Genomic DNA, 13,040 nt, shown 5'->3' with positions numbered 1-13,040 from the left:
GTATTGATATTTTTCGTTTATATATATTGTATATACATTTTTGTAAAAAGTTTAACAATACGTATTCTCTATAACAAGAAACAGGTATGTGGTTAAGCAATCAATATTTGTATATACCTAATGCATGTAGTATGTGAACAATAAAACAGTTAACTGTCATAAAGAATAGTGTTGCAAGAATGGATTCAATATTAAACTTTTCACGTAATATTAGTAATACAACAAGAAGATTATTTTTATGTTTACAGTAAAAATATTGTGGAATTTATTAAAATACCCCGCTTCTTTACTAATCCATATTAATGTCTCATATCTCATGTAAAACTGTAGCGGTTTTAACAGTCTTATAATAATAATAACCTATATTAATTGTAATTCTTCATAAAGACAAAGATAGATATGAACTTGAAACTTAATTATAAGTTATTAGAATTTCATTAAAAATAAGTTATGGTTTCTGATTACTGTGGCCGGTATTTATAGTCGGATCTTATTTAAAGACCGTCTTACGTAATGTCTTAAGATGCTAATATAGTCATTTTATTGGCTGGGGTCTTAAGATTGCCTTTGACCAGATTTAAGACGATTTTAAACATAAGATCTGACTATGAATACCGGTCTGTGACTAATACTTAGCAATTTTAAAAATTTGGATATTTTTTACGACCTTTGTATCCATCTGATGTCATCCGGATAATATGGAGGTAATAAAACTTAAAAGAAATCCAATTTTATATCCATTACTTATTGACGATTGAGAAATTTCTCGTTTATTTACATTTCACAAAAAAAAAACACTTATAAAAATCATTTAGTTTACTTAGAAATGTCTGAGCATAAATTAATTATGCATAATTAATTATGCATAAATTAATTATACATAAATTAATTATGCATAATATTTTGAGCATAAATTAATTAATTATCTTTATTAGCTTAAATTAAATGATATTTAACTTATTATCAATATCGTCTGTAATTCAAATAATATTAAGCAACACGAAGCCCAAGAGTATGATTCGATAAGAGTATAATTTATAATATTTTATTTCCTTGGTTCAGCACGAGTCATTTCAATGGATGCAAAGTAAAGAATGCGAAAATAACGAAATATAATATCTGTAACTTACATGTAGTACTTTATTATTATATACTGTTCTAATTAATATATAATAATATATATTATAAAATATATATATCTTGATAGACAAATAATTATACGAAACTTTGTAATTAAATTACATATTACTTTAAACAATAAACTCGTGTATAACTTCATGTATAACGACATCTACATAATGAGTATGTAAAGAGAATATTAGTGTATATGCGAATACATTCTAAACCTTGTCACAGCAAGTTATGCAAGTAATCTGAATTACGTAAGTGTTCGAACTTACGTAACATAGATTATGTACGTTACATAGATTTTTTCTTCTTATAATAAATTTTATTTCTGTCTGTCAATTTACAAAGCTTTAATTATATTAATATCTTAGTATTAATTAGCTTTATATATGCAATTCTTTACGGTAAAAATATTGAAAATATTAAAAAATAAATTCTTTATTCGTTAATACGTTAATCGTTAATACATTAATATCTTTATGAAGTAACGATTGAGAGGCCTTGCCGGATTGCGCAAGCAAATATATAAACTTAAAATAATTTATGCTAATTAAAAATTAATTAAAAATGCGGAAAAGAAACTTTTTTTTTAATGTACCAAAGGTCAATATTTAAAAGGTTTTAAGATAATAACATAATGACAGAGACGGGTGATGCAGAAACGATTGGAAGTATTTAACGTAATCAAAAGCTATACTTTTACATTTGATTTATTAACCAGTTCACTGGTAATGACACTAATGACGCATATTATACGCGGTAAATAAAAGTGCCGCAACTGGTAATGGCATATGCGCACCATGAATATTTCTTCCAATTTTTAACGGATTTGAATATAACTTGGTACACCTATGCTTTTTGGATCGCTGATTACAAATCTGAAGAATTAGGTCTTACTAGTTTTGGCACAAAACGTTGATTTCGCGTTACCAGTGAACCGGTTAATATCAAATTATTTTTTTACAATTTTTTAACGGTAATATAGTTTGCATTCTAAATATATAGTCAATGTTATATATAATGAAAACGCCACAGAAGAATTGGATTATTAAGATAGGTACTGACGATGCTTCGTTGTAGTATGAAAAAACGGCTTGCAATTGTTGGATTTTCTAATAGTGTGGCATCTCGAGAGTCTTTTGACTGATTAAGATATCAAAGAAGAAGTCGATACTTCTATGTTTGAGAGAGGTATGTATTTGTAATTTTTTAAATTTTCTTTTTAAACATTATTATTTACATTCAGATGTATATTACTGCATGCATGTTATTACACAGTCATGATACTACAGCGATACATGCTTTCTCTTATCACTATTGGCTGAGCACAAAGACAATTAGGTACTATTTGTTAAATAACCGTTGATTAGGAGAAAAAAATAACTTTAATTAATTCCATTAATTTAACAAGTTATTTATTAAAATAATTATTTATTTTATTGTTGCTTGCGTGTGTATGCATGTGTTTCTACATAATGCATTTTTTAATTTAGTATAGAAAATGCATACATATTTTTAAGTGTATGCTCAAGAAAATTAGCGTAGTTTTTTTTTAGCTTTTAGGTTTTAAACGAAAATTTCATTTAATACAAAAATGTATTTTTTAATCGTTTTTTCTTCACTTTAAATCTTGTTCAATGATCTTGTGTCATGAGTTCTGAACTTGTTTTCAGCTTCATCATATTATGGAAAAAAAATGTACCGAATCAATTAAAAAAAATGAAGATGACCTTAATATCTCCGAAGCGCCTCCACCTAGACAAATAGTATTGTACAACTAGTGGAAAAAGTGGTCGATTCTGAATGAGTGTGAAATTGGTCGCACGAGCGAAGCGAGTGCGACCATCACACTCATTTGGTCTCGACCACTCTTCCTACGAGTTGTTCATACTATTTTTCCTAACGCGAGCGTGAAATGGGCCGCTTTTCGCGCTTGTTTTGAGTGAGCAAAACGATCCATTTCGCAATGATAACGTAAGCGAAACATATAGAGCCATTTCTCAACTAGTGGAGAAATGAAATTGTAGAACAAGCGCGAAAAGCGGCCTGTTTCACGCTCTTGTTAGGAAAAATAGTGTAAACAACTCGTGGGAAGAGTGGTCGAGCCCAAATGAGTGTGATGGTCGCATTCAAAATCGACCACTTTTTCCACTAGTTGTACAATATACTATATCGCTATATGATAGCCCCCTTCGTACCGTACAATTTTGGTTACACTAATTTTTCTCTAGGCCTTATAGATTCGAATATATTTAAGGTGGTAATAGTTATTGCCTGTATAAATTAAACTTGTATTTTAAATGTATCATTTACATACCTGTATTTGGAACAAGTGCATCGAAATGTCCTTAAGATAAATATAGAACTCATAAGAACCTGTTTTTTTTGTGAATGTAAAGCAGAGTAATAATATATGCCCTCTTTTGGCAATACACGGTCGTGTCAGGAAAGAAATCGATACTATTATGTATAACATAGTCAACAGAAACTTTTATGAAGTCACTACTACATTTAAAACGATGTATAAAAAAAGTTTTATGTTTATATATATCCCAGTGTCTTTTTTATCTCAAATTATTTCGGAAGATGTACAATTAGGTATGTAACTGATTAATTTTTTGATATTTTATTTTTAATCACATTACAAAATAAGTCATCAAATGTTATATATAAATTATAAATATTTATAAGACAAGATGTTTTTAAGGATGTATATCGCTTATGTCAAAATAGAGGGATGAAATTTACAGAGATCGTGCACTTATATATCCCAAAAACCTATGTTAAATTTGCGATCAATTGTCTGACCCGTTTCTGAGATATTTGCTTTAAAAGTTACAGAATTTGTATATATATAGGTATACTTTCCATGTAAATATGTATCTCTGCTCCTGTACAGTAAAAATGAATGAAATTTTTATGGAACACTTCTATGACATCGAGAATTGCAATTACGATTTTTTAAGTTTTTCTGTTAATATATTTTTTTCAATTTTTTAATGATTTATTTAAACAATATCAAGTACAAAAATGGGACAAAATTGCGATTTTTACGCTTTTTCTGTCCAACATGTTAACTGATAACATGTTGTTTATGAATAATTTCTGAGACTAGCTTTACACTGTTTAATAAGAAAACAAAATTATACTACATATATAGCTATATGTAAAACTTCCTTAATTCTATAAATTATACTTATTTTGTTTCAATAAATAAGACACATTTTTTAAGTAATATTTCCAAACTTAACTGTTTAAGTTTATAATTGTACATTAGTATAATGCAACTTTATTTAAATCTATAACACTTCCAATAAACTACAATTATCCTATCAACTTTTCTTTTATGCAAATTATACATATTCCATGTTGAATCAAATAAATATTTACTTTTTAAATTTTAATAAAGCTTTCAAATATTATTTGTAAATTGCATTTCGTTTTTTGATGTATTTTTGAGAATCATATTTAATACCTACTGAAATAATTCTGCACCCTAATATTTACGGAGTCTATAGAGATCTCAATTTTTTTGCCAAATCCTGAGATATTTGATCTAGATAGATTTTTGCTTGAGAAAATCCAAAATTGTTATCTTTACTTGTATTTACCATTCAGTGCTGGACCATATAACTGCAACGGTAAGCTGTATCTCTTTTTATATTCTTCACAAGCAGATAGTGATACATATCAAATTGTAGATCAACGATTTGCTTTACTAGATATGAATGCTATAATAGTCCATTTGGTACACAATTTCTATTTGGAGCCTGTCGTTTATTTAACAGAGCTCCGGATACAAGTGATTTAATGATTCGTCCTATTCATTCGTTTCGTGTAAGATTTGTTCCCGTGGCTGATATATAAATACAAGCATTTAAAGCAAATATAGATTCATTGGACATTATATAAGACAAATAAAAAATTTACGAAAAAAAAATCATTATGCATATGAGTATTGAATCAGTCACCAAAACGCATTCTACCATTTAAAGTGAATATGACCTTGTAGAGCGTAAAAGGCAAAACAATCATATAGAAAAATTGTTATGTGTATTATAATTGTGTATTAAATATACACATTATAAAATATACATTATATTGCGTACGTGAATATTGTATTCAAATGGGAATATGCAAGGAAAAACTTGCTTGAGCAAAAACCAATGATTAGTAGTTATCGCTGAATTGATTAAAACCTTAGATATTGATTAAACTTTAGTACTGGTTTATCTTCATGAATTCATTAAATGCTGAACGTTGTACCCTTGAGATATTTCTTACTAATACTATTACATTGTAGTAAGATTACCTAATAGTATGACTAAGCGTATCATAGCGTATGATGTAAGACACCTATATAGCGTCCGATAATTTTTGACAAAGCTGAAGTGTGGAGGTAAATTTTGGATCAAACTGAATAGGAAAATTCTGCATGGTGTGACTATAGCAATAAATAATAAGAAATTAATTAATAAAAATCTGCGAATCAGCATGCGTTCACGTAATTTGCCGCGACGAGACAGTCCAGCATTTACAATCGCTGTGCGCGCGACGAGGCATTGAGTGCTCTATAAATAACAACGGCTATGTGTGACGCTATAATGCGTGCGACGCTGAGCCTTCGCATGGACACTCTGTACGAAAGGCAAAGGCATATATAGCATTTGTGCTATATTTTTATTCCTCTCCCACCTCGACAAAGTGACGTGGAGATATCTCATTCGTGAGCAAGAATCTACTTAGACATTACGTCATAATCACTCCAGTCGCGTTGAATTTATAAGACGTTACCTTGTATGTTTAGGTCAAAGATGTAATAGCAGCGATACTGTTATTATCGCTGGTAGAAGTTGTGTTATAAAGTTTCTTCAGTTATAATTATATAATTTTACAAATTTTACTAATTTTAGTACGAGTTTAGTTATGGTACGAGTACAGTGTTAATTAAAATTATCTATAAAATTGGATTTTAAAAGTTGATGTGTGATATAAGTGTTTATAAATACAAAAGTGTTAAAATAAAATTACCCATAATACTAACTTGGAAATATTTTGTGTAAGGTAAGTTACATTTCTTATACTTTATTGTATTAGAGTATGAGCATGTCGTTAAAGAAAAAATATATAGTATAAATTTTTTAAAATTATGATTTAATTTAATAAACGTAGACCAAGTTTCGCAAATTATATGTTTTATAGATATAAGTGTTTCTCGTATAAAATATAAATTTTAGAAACTGTACGATGCTTATTTATTTTAATAAAATTTTTTAGACAAAATTTTTTTGGAGTATAAATATATGGTATGTAACATCATATATATAATATATATATACACACTGAGAAAAAAAATTTGTTGAAAAACGTAAAATGTGTTTCATCCAACTAAAATATTTAGTCCGATACGTTCAACTAAACATTAGTTGAATTAACTAATTTTTTATTTAAAAATGTTGATGGTTGATATTAATAAACTATACCTTTTTTAGTGCAACTTAATAATTGTTGAATCAACCATTAGATCAACACATACAAATTTAGTCCCTACAACCAATTTTGTTCTCAGTGTATATATATATACACATATATATATATATATATATATATATATATATATATATATATATATATATATAAAGTTGCATAATAAATATAAGTTATAAATAAACAGTTTAAAAAAATAATATATAATTTTATCTAACTCTTTATGTAACTCGTTTTTGTTGTTGTTGATACTGATAAAATAATCTTATTTCAGCATATTACACAACGATTATACATAATTAGTGTTGATAAAAACTGAAAGAAGAGACAAAACAAAGTTAAAGACTTTTAAATCGTCAACAATGATTATCACTTTACTCCTCTTATGTGCTTTTACTCTATTACTATATTACTTTCTTCATCATTATATAAAATTTGTGCGTTTAATTAATAAAATACCAAGTATGCCGGCACTTCCAGTGCTCGGCCATACTATAGATTTATGGCTGTGTTCACAAGGCAAGTAAACCTTTTTGAAGTTCTTTATTTTAATAATTAGCATTTGCTTTGTTTATAAGAAATATTTATTAACAAGTTTATTAATAAATAAATGTTGCAATTGGATAGTGTCATGTTTGGCTGAAAACATGATGCGAAGAATATATGTTAGGAGCATTTATGATTATTAATTAAATCGATTTTTTATTTTCATGTAACCGTATTTATATATTAATTTCAATTTTTAATTAATATTCTCTATTCAATATATTTAAATGCCAAATAGTTAACTTTAGATTAGAGCCCAGAGATTGATGAGATTTTACTATGTCTTTCACTCGAAGTAATCTAAGATGCATTTAAATAGATCAATCCTCTTAAAAATATGTAACAAAATATATACAATATATAAAATGAAATTATTTAGTTTTGATTAACAAAAATAATTATACGAAAATAATATCATTAAATACATTGAATTTATTTCATTTAATAATTTTAATTTTTATATTTCTTACATTTTAGAGGATCTTTGGAAGCTTCAGCGTGCACTTTGTAAAAGTTATTATCCAATTTATAAACTTTGGTGCGGTCCGATTGCTTTTGTCAGCGTTCATCATCCAGATGATTTAGAGGTAAAAGAAATATTAAAAGATAAGTAAATCTTTGATTAATTTATTTTGTCAATTTATCATATAACATTTCAAAGATAAGTTTCACGGATATTCATAGCACAATGCAGATTATTGTCAGATCTATGAACGAGAGATTGTTTTACGAACAATAACAATTTCATAGTGCTTGCTCAAACATAATTTTGTGATATTTTTACCGCAAGTTCATACAAGTATGATATTCAAATTTTTCCATTTCACTATTAGTAAAAAAATATCATTATTTAATTTAATCTCGGTACTGATTTTAGAAAATACTAAGCAGTCCAAAGGAACATCTTTCAAAAGGCTATATATATACTACTTTATATCCTTGGTTAGGAACTGGATTACTTACTAGCGAAGGTATTGCAAAGAATTTAACAAAATTCTTAATTCTAACGTCTAGAATTCTATAGATAGTTGGAAATGAAGTTTATATAAAAGACTATGTACAGCTTTGAATGCTTTGTGTTAAAATGTTATTATTAATAAAAAATATAACAAAAAAATATAAACTATGTATTTAATATTATTAATATTTATAAATAAATGCAAAATATCAAAATTATTACTATATAGTAATGTAAAATATAAAACTTGATCTTAAATAAAATAAGAATTAAAGAACGAACAAATTAAATATCATTATTTCTAAATAAAGGAGCAAATATATGTAAATATTAAGTTTTTAAAAATACGTGATACAAATAAGGTATAATTTTTAATCGCAGTTAATTGATACGCTATCTCTGTTGTATTAAGTTAAGTAAACAATATAGAACTGGGCAAAGTTTTCGAAGCAAATTTTGATATTACAAATTAATAATTCAGTTATTTTATTTTTGTTACAGGGAACAAATGGCACAGAAGACGAAAGATACTAACACCTACGTTTCATTTTAATATATTAAAACAATTTGTTGAGATTCTGATTGAAGAAGGAAACCGTATGACGAAATCTTTGAAAGATAGAAAAGAATCGACTATTGATGACTTAATGCTCTTTGTCAGTCATCATACATTGAATGCAATATGTGGTAAATTTATATATATATATAATTTATGAAACAGGCTTCGTCTTAGCACAGATTTTCTATCTAAACATCGGTTTGTACATTATTTAACAATTGCTTCCTCATAGAGGAAGCTTTGTGATGGTGGAAAGAGTTTTTTTCGAGATTTTGATGGAAATAGGTTTAGAATGTTCCAAAATGTCGAGAAATCACATTAGTAGAATATGTCCGGAAGTATGTATGTGTGTATGTGTACGGATTTTTTTGTACACGCATCTACTTCTGCAATTTTTTAGATACCGAGTTGAAATTTTGCACACAAATAGAATATCATAAAAAGTATGTTCTCCTCTAATTTTTTTAAAATCTGTCGACCGGTATGGATTTTAAGGGAATTTTCTTTTTTCATAAAAGTGTGTTTTACGCTTTAGCTTTCTCAATATTTGAGATATCGGTCTATTTTTAATTCTATTACATTCTCCAGTCTTTTCTACCCCTATTTCATATATAATTTTTTAAGATTTGGTTGATTAGATCCAGTTTTATAAGGCTCCTATATTTGCACGGATTCCTGGAAATTTCAAACGTCTGTATTTCAAGAACTAATCAACCAAATTTTAAAGAATTCTATATAAAATAGGGGTAGAAAACACTGAAGAATATAATAGAATTAGAAAAATTGCCAATAATTTTTATATAAGTATTTAAAAAATTATTTTAAAGTAGAAATAAAAAATTAATGTATAAATAAAAAAATAGAACAATTAAAAAATATCCGCAGTGCGCAAGTAGAAACTTGCACATTGCTTCCCCATAGTTTTTAAGTGGGCAAGTAGAATAGAAACTTGCACATTGCTTCCTCATGGTTTTAAGTGTGCAAATTATAAGTTTGAACATTACTTCCTCACAATTTTCAAGTATGCAAATTATAAATTTGCATGTTCCTTAATCAACATTTTATTTCGCTCATAAAGCTTCCTCTATGAGGAAGCCAAATTAATAAATATTTACTAATAATTATGCATAAAAAAATAGGCTTTCTCATAAGAGGAAGCTTTATGAGCGAAATAAAATGTTGATTAAGCAACGTGCAAATTTATAATTTGCATATTTGAAAATTGTGAGGAAATAATGTTCAAATTTATAATTTGCACACTTAAAAACTATGAGGAAGCAATGTGCAAGTTTCTACTTGCCCACTTAAAAACTATGAGAAGGTAATGTGCAAGTTTCTATTTGCACACTTAATTTTTATTCATTATAAACTATGTATATATCTAACCTTAAACTTATACAAGAAAAATTATTTTTTATTTAAATTATTAAGATCTGTTAAAATAGCAGAATTAACCAAGTATAAGCTACTTACGTTAGTAAATGTATTTGCAGAAACCGCTATGGGTACTTCTTTGCAAGATATGGGCGAATTTCAACAGCAATATCGCGAGGCAGTCCACGAAATGGGAAATATCATACTTTACAGGTAAATTACATAGGTAGCAATTCTGATCGGATACATTATATAATTATAGCTATTTTTAATATTAATTCAGAAAGCTGTTGTAATTGATATACACCAAAAATTATATAACTTATAAAGCTAAAAATTATATAACATCTAAATTCACATTTCTTATAAAAAACAATTATATTAAAATATAATGTGGTATAATAACACACAGAACACTGAGACCGTGGTTAAATCCCAATATGATATTTGCATTAACGTCAATGGGTAGAAAGCAAGCCAAAAATCTAAAAATATTGCATGGTTTCACCGAAAAAGTGAGTAAAAATTGTGTTACATAAATTTGTGAGAACTTTTTCTTAAATTAAAACAATTTGTTGAGATTCTGATTGAAGGAGGAAACCGTATGACAAAATCTTTTAAAAAAAACCTACCAATCTGAATCAGTGACTTTTCACTGATTCAGATTTAGAGAGTACATTAAATTTAAATAAAATTTTTCTGTGTAATTTAATATATTAGCAATGGGTTTTAGCAACATGATAATATAAATATTAAAAATATATGTACCTATATATAGGTATGCTGTTTTTGTAGGTTATTGCGGAAAGAAAACAATATCATGAAAGCACTGACGGACGATACTTGACGAAACATTTTAAAGATAATGTAGAAGACGATAAGGAGGTGATAGGAAGTATGTATGCACAGTATATCTAAAATCCATTTATCGAATCCATATATCGAATTAATGTTCAAACTATTTTATTTACTTAAGTTAAGAAAAAGCGGCTCGCTATGTTGGATCTTATGCTGTTGGAAGCTGCTAATAACGAAATGAATGATTTAGACATCAGAGAAGAAGTCGATACCTTCATGTTCGAAGTAAGCGTTGATATTTCATTGATATGCTAAAGAAATTAATATACTGCAAATCTAAGGGTCGGTTGTCCCAACTTGTTGGTAAACTAACGAATAGTAAATCATACATATTAAATCATAACTTAAATATTATATTTTTGTGATCAAAAATAATATTAAAGCATATATAAAGTAAGCGCAAAAAGAAAAACCGATTAAACATAAAAATATTTTAAATGTTTTTCTTATTGAATTATATGTAGTTTGCATATAACGCAGAAATAAATTTTAAAAAGTTTTTCTATTGCAGGGGCACGATACTACAGCAATGGGTTTGACTTTTGCAATATTATTGCTAGCTGAACACAAAGATGTCCAGGTATTTTTAATAATATAATTTATTCAATCAGTAACACAATCAATTAATTAATTTTTTATTTATAAAAAATAATTTTGAAACAAATGTTAGAAACATTGATTTAGAAAGTACATAAATATTTTTTTGTTTTTATTTACAGCTCAAAAAAAATATATATAAAATAATAAGTACTGTCACATTTTCAATTAATAATTAAAGAAACATAAGTCATCAAATATACAAAACTTTGTTTCCTAATAGGAATGTGCAAGAAATGAAGTTAGTGCAGTCATACAAGCAAATGATGGAAAACTTACCATGTCAGCGTTAAATAATATGCCATACTTGGAAAGATGTTTGAAAGAATCATTGCGATTATATCCTAGTGTTCCTTTCATATCGCGAGTCTTATCAGAAGACGTAAAAACAGGTGAGTAATTATAATAAACTATTATATATCATATGTATTTTAGCCAAAGAATTGTGAAAAAAGTGTTATACACCGAAGTACAATATATAAACCTTGATTGTCTGATATTTTAATATCAATTTATACAAAAATTTTTATAATAACTATCTATAAGTTTTTTCTCTTTCTCTTTCTCTCTTTGTTTTTTATATTACATAATATTTCCAATTTCAAATACATAATGTTGTCAAAATAGAACTTGTCAATTCTAAACATTTTTATACAGTTGGTTTAATGTGTAATGAATTTTTCAATTCATAAAATTATTAATTTATATGGTAAAAAAATTATACCTCAAGTAAAATAATTTACATAATATGAGTATTTGCATATATGTGTATTTTTCACTAATATATTGTTTAAAAATTATATAATGTTACATGCTATTTTCAGAATCATATTTGATACCTACTGGATCAGTAATGCACATAAATATCTACGATATACATAGAGATCCCAATTTCTGGCCAAATCCAAATGTATTTGACCCAGATAGATTTTTACCTGAAAGAATCCAAAAACGTCATCCCTATTCTTATTTACCGTTTAGCGCAGGACCACGCAATTGTATAGGTAATATGTTAGATACTAATTTCTTGTTATATAAACAAATTTTAATTAATGTATTTACGAATAATAGGACAACGATATGCCATGTTGGAACTGAAAGCTATAATAGCGTCGTTGGTACACAACTTTTATCTAGAACCCATCGATTATTTGAAGGATCTTCGGTTTATGTCAGATTTGGTAACCCGTGTTACACAACCGATCCGTACACGATTTGTGCCAATCGATCGTGCCGTCTAATTCATCTAAAGCGATATAGTTTAATAAATAGAAATAAACAACAATTTTTGGGTAAGAATTGGTCACAGGGTTGTTATGTTCTTGTTATACATAGTTATATACTTTTATATACTCTACATTTACTATGTTGATGTATGATCTTTACATCTCTTCTTAATAATATTTAGATATTACTATATTTAGAAATGTGTATCAAATTATTAAATATAAATTTGATTTTATAAACAAAAATTTAATTTATTTAAAAATATATGCATTTTGCATAAACAGTTTATATTTTTATTTTAGAATT

General features: G+C 27.0%; 2 protein-coding genes across 2 annotated transcripts in view; both read left to right on the top strand.

Annotated features, from left to right (window-relative positions):
- Nucleotides 1-4,439, top strand: part of LOC139822727 (cytochrome P450 4c21-like) — a 92,811-nt gene extending 88,372 nt beyond the window's left edge. The window contains exon 6 of the mRNA XM_071794680.1: nucleotides 2,802-4,439. Coding sequence (XP_071650781.1) covers nucleotides 2,802-2,909 — 108 coding nt within the window. The 3' untranslated portion in view covers nucleotides 2,910-4,439. The remainder of the gene's footprint in view (nucleotides 1-2,801) is intronic.
- A 1,484-nt stretch (nucleotides 4,440-5,923) lies between these two features.
- On the top strand, nucleotides 5,924-12,979 carry LOC139823442 (cytochrome P450 4C1-like). Its single transcript, XM_071796009.1, has 13 exons — nucleotides 5,924-6,192; nucleotides 6,890-7,134; nucleotides 7,639-7,748; nucleotides 8,039-8,132; nucleotides 8,621-8,806; nucleotides 10,172-10,265; nucleotides 10,465-10,567; nucleotides 10,848-10,947; nucleotides 11,029-11,135; nucleotides 11,422-11,490; nucleotides 11,731-11,899; nucleotides 12,332-12,511; nucleotides 12,579-12,979. Exons 2-13 carry the CDS (start codon nucleotides 6,978-6,980, stop codon nucleotides 12,746-12,748), a joined length of 1,539 nt encoding a protein of 512 aa, XP_071652110.1. The 5' UTR covers nucleotides 5,924-6,192; nucleotides 6,890-6,977; the 3' UTR covers nucleotides 12,749-12,979.
- The last annotated feature ends 61 nt before the right edge of the window (nucleotides 12,980-13,040 follow it).

Source organism: Temnothorax longispinosus, chromosome 12 (assembly GCF_030848805.1).
Source record: "Temnothorax longispinosus isolate EJ_2023e chromosome 12, Tlon_JGU_v1, whole genome shotgun sequence".
NCBI lineage: Eukaryota > Metazoa > Arthropoda > Insecta > Hymenoptera > Formicidae > Temnothorax > Temnothorax longispinosus.
The sequence above is the reverse complement of the archived record's forward strand: the minus strand, read 5'-3'. Positions and strand labels throughout refer to the sequence as shown.

Coding starts and splice junctions, on each gene's coding strand:
- LOC139823442 (XM_071796009.1), top strand. CDS start 6,978: ATGATTATCACTTTACTCCTCTTATGTGCTTTTACTCTATTACTATAT. Junction 11,136..11,421: donor TCGATACCTTCATGTTCGAA/GTAAGCGTTGAT, acceptor TTTCTATTGCAG/GGGCACGATACTACAGCAAT. Junction 11,491..11,730: donor CTGAACACAAAGATGTCCAG/GTATTTTTAATA, acceptor GTTTCCTAATAG/GAATGTGCAAGAAATGAAGT.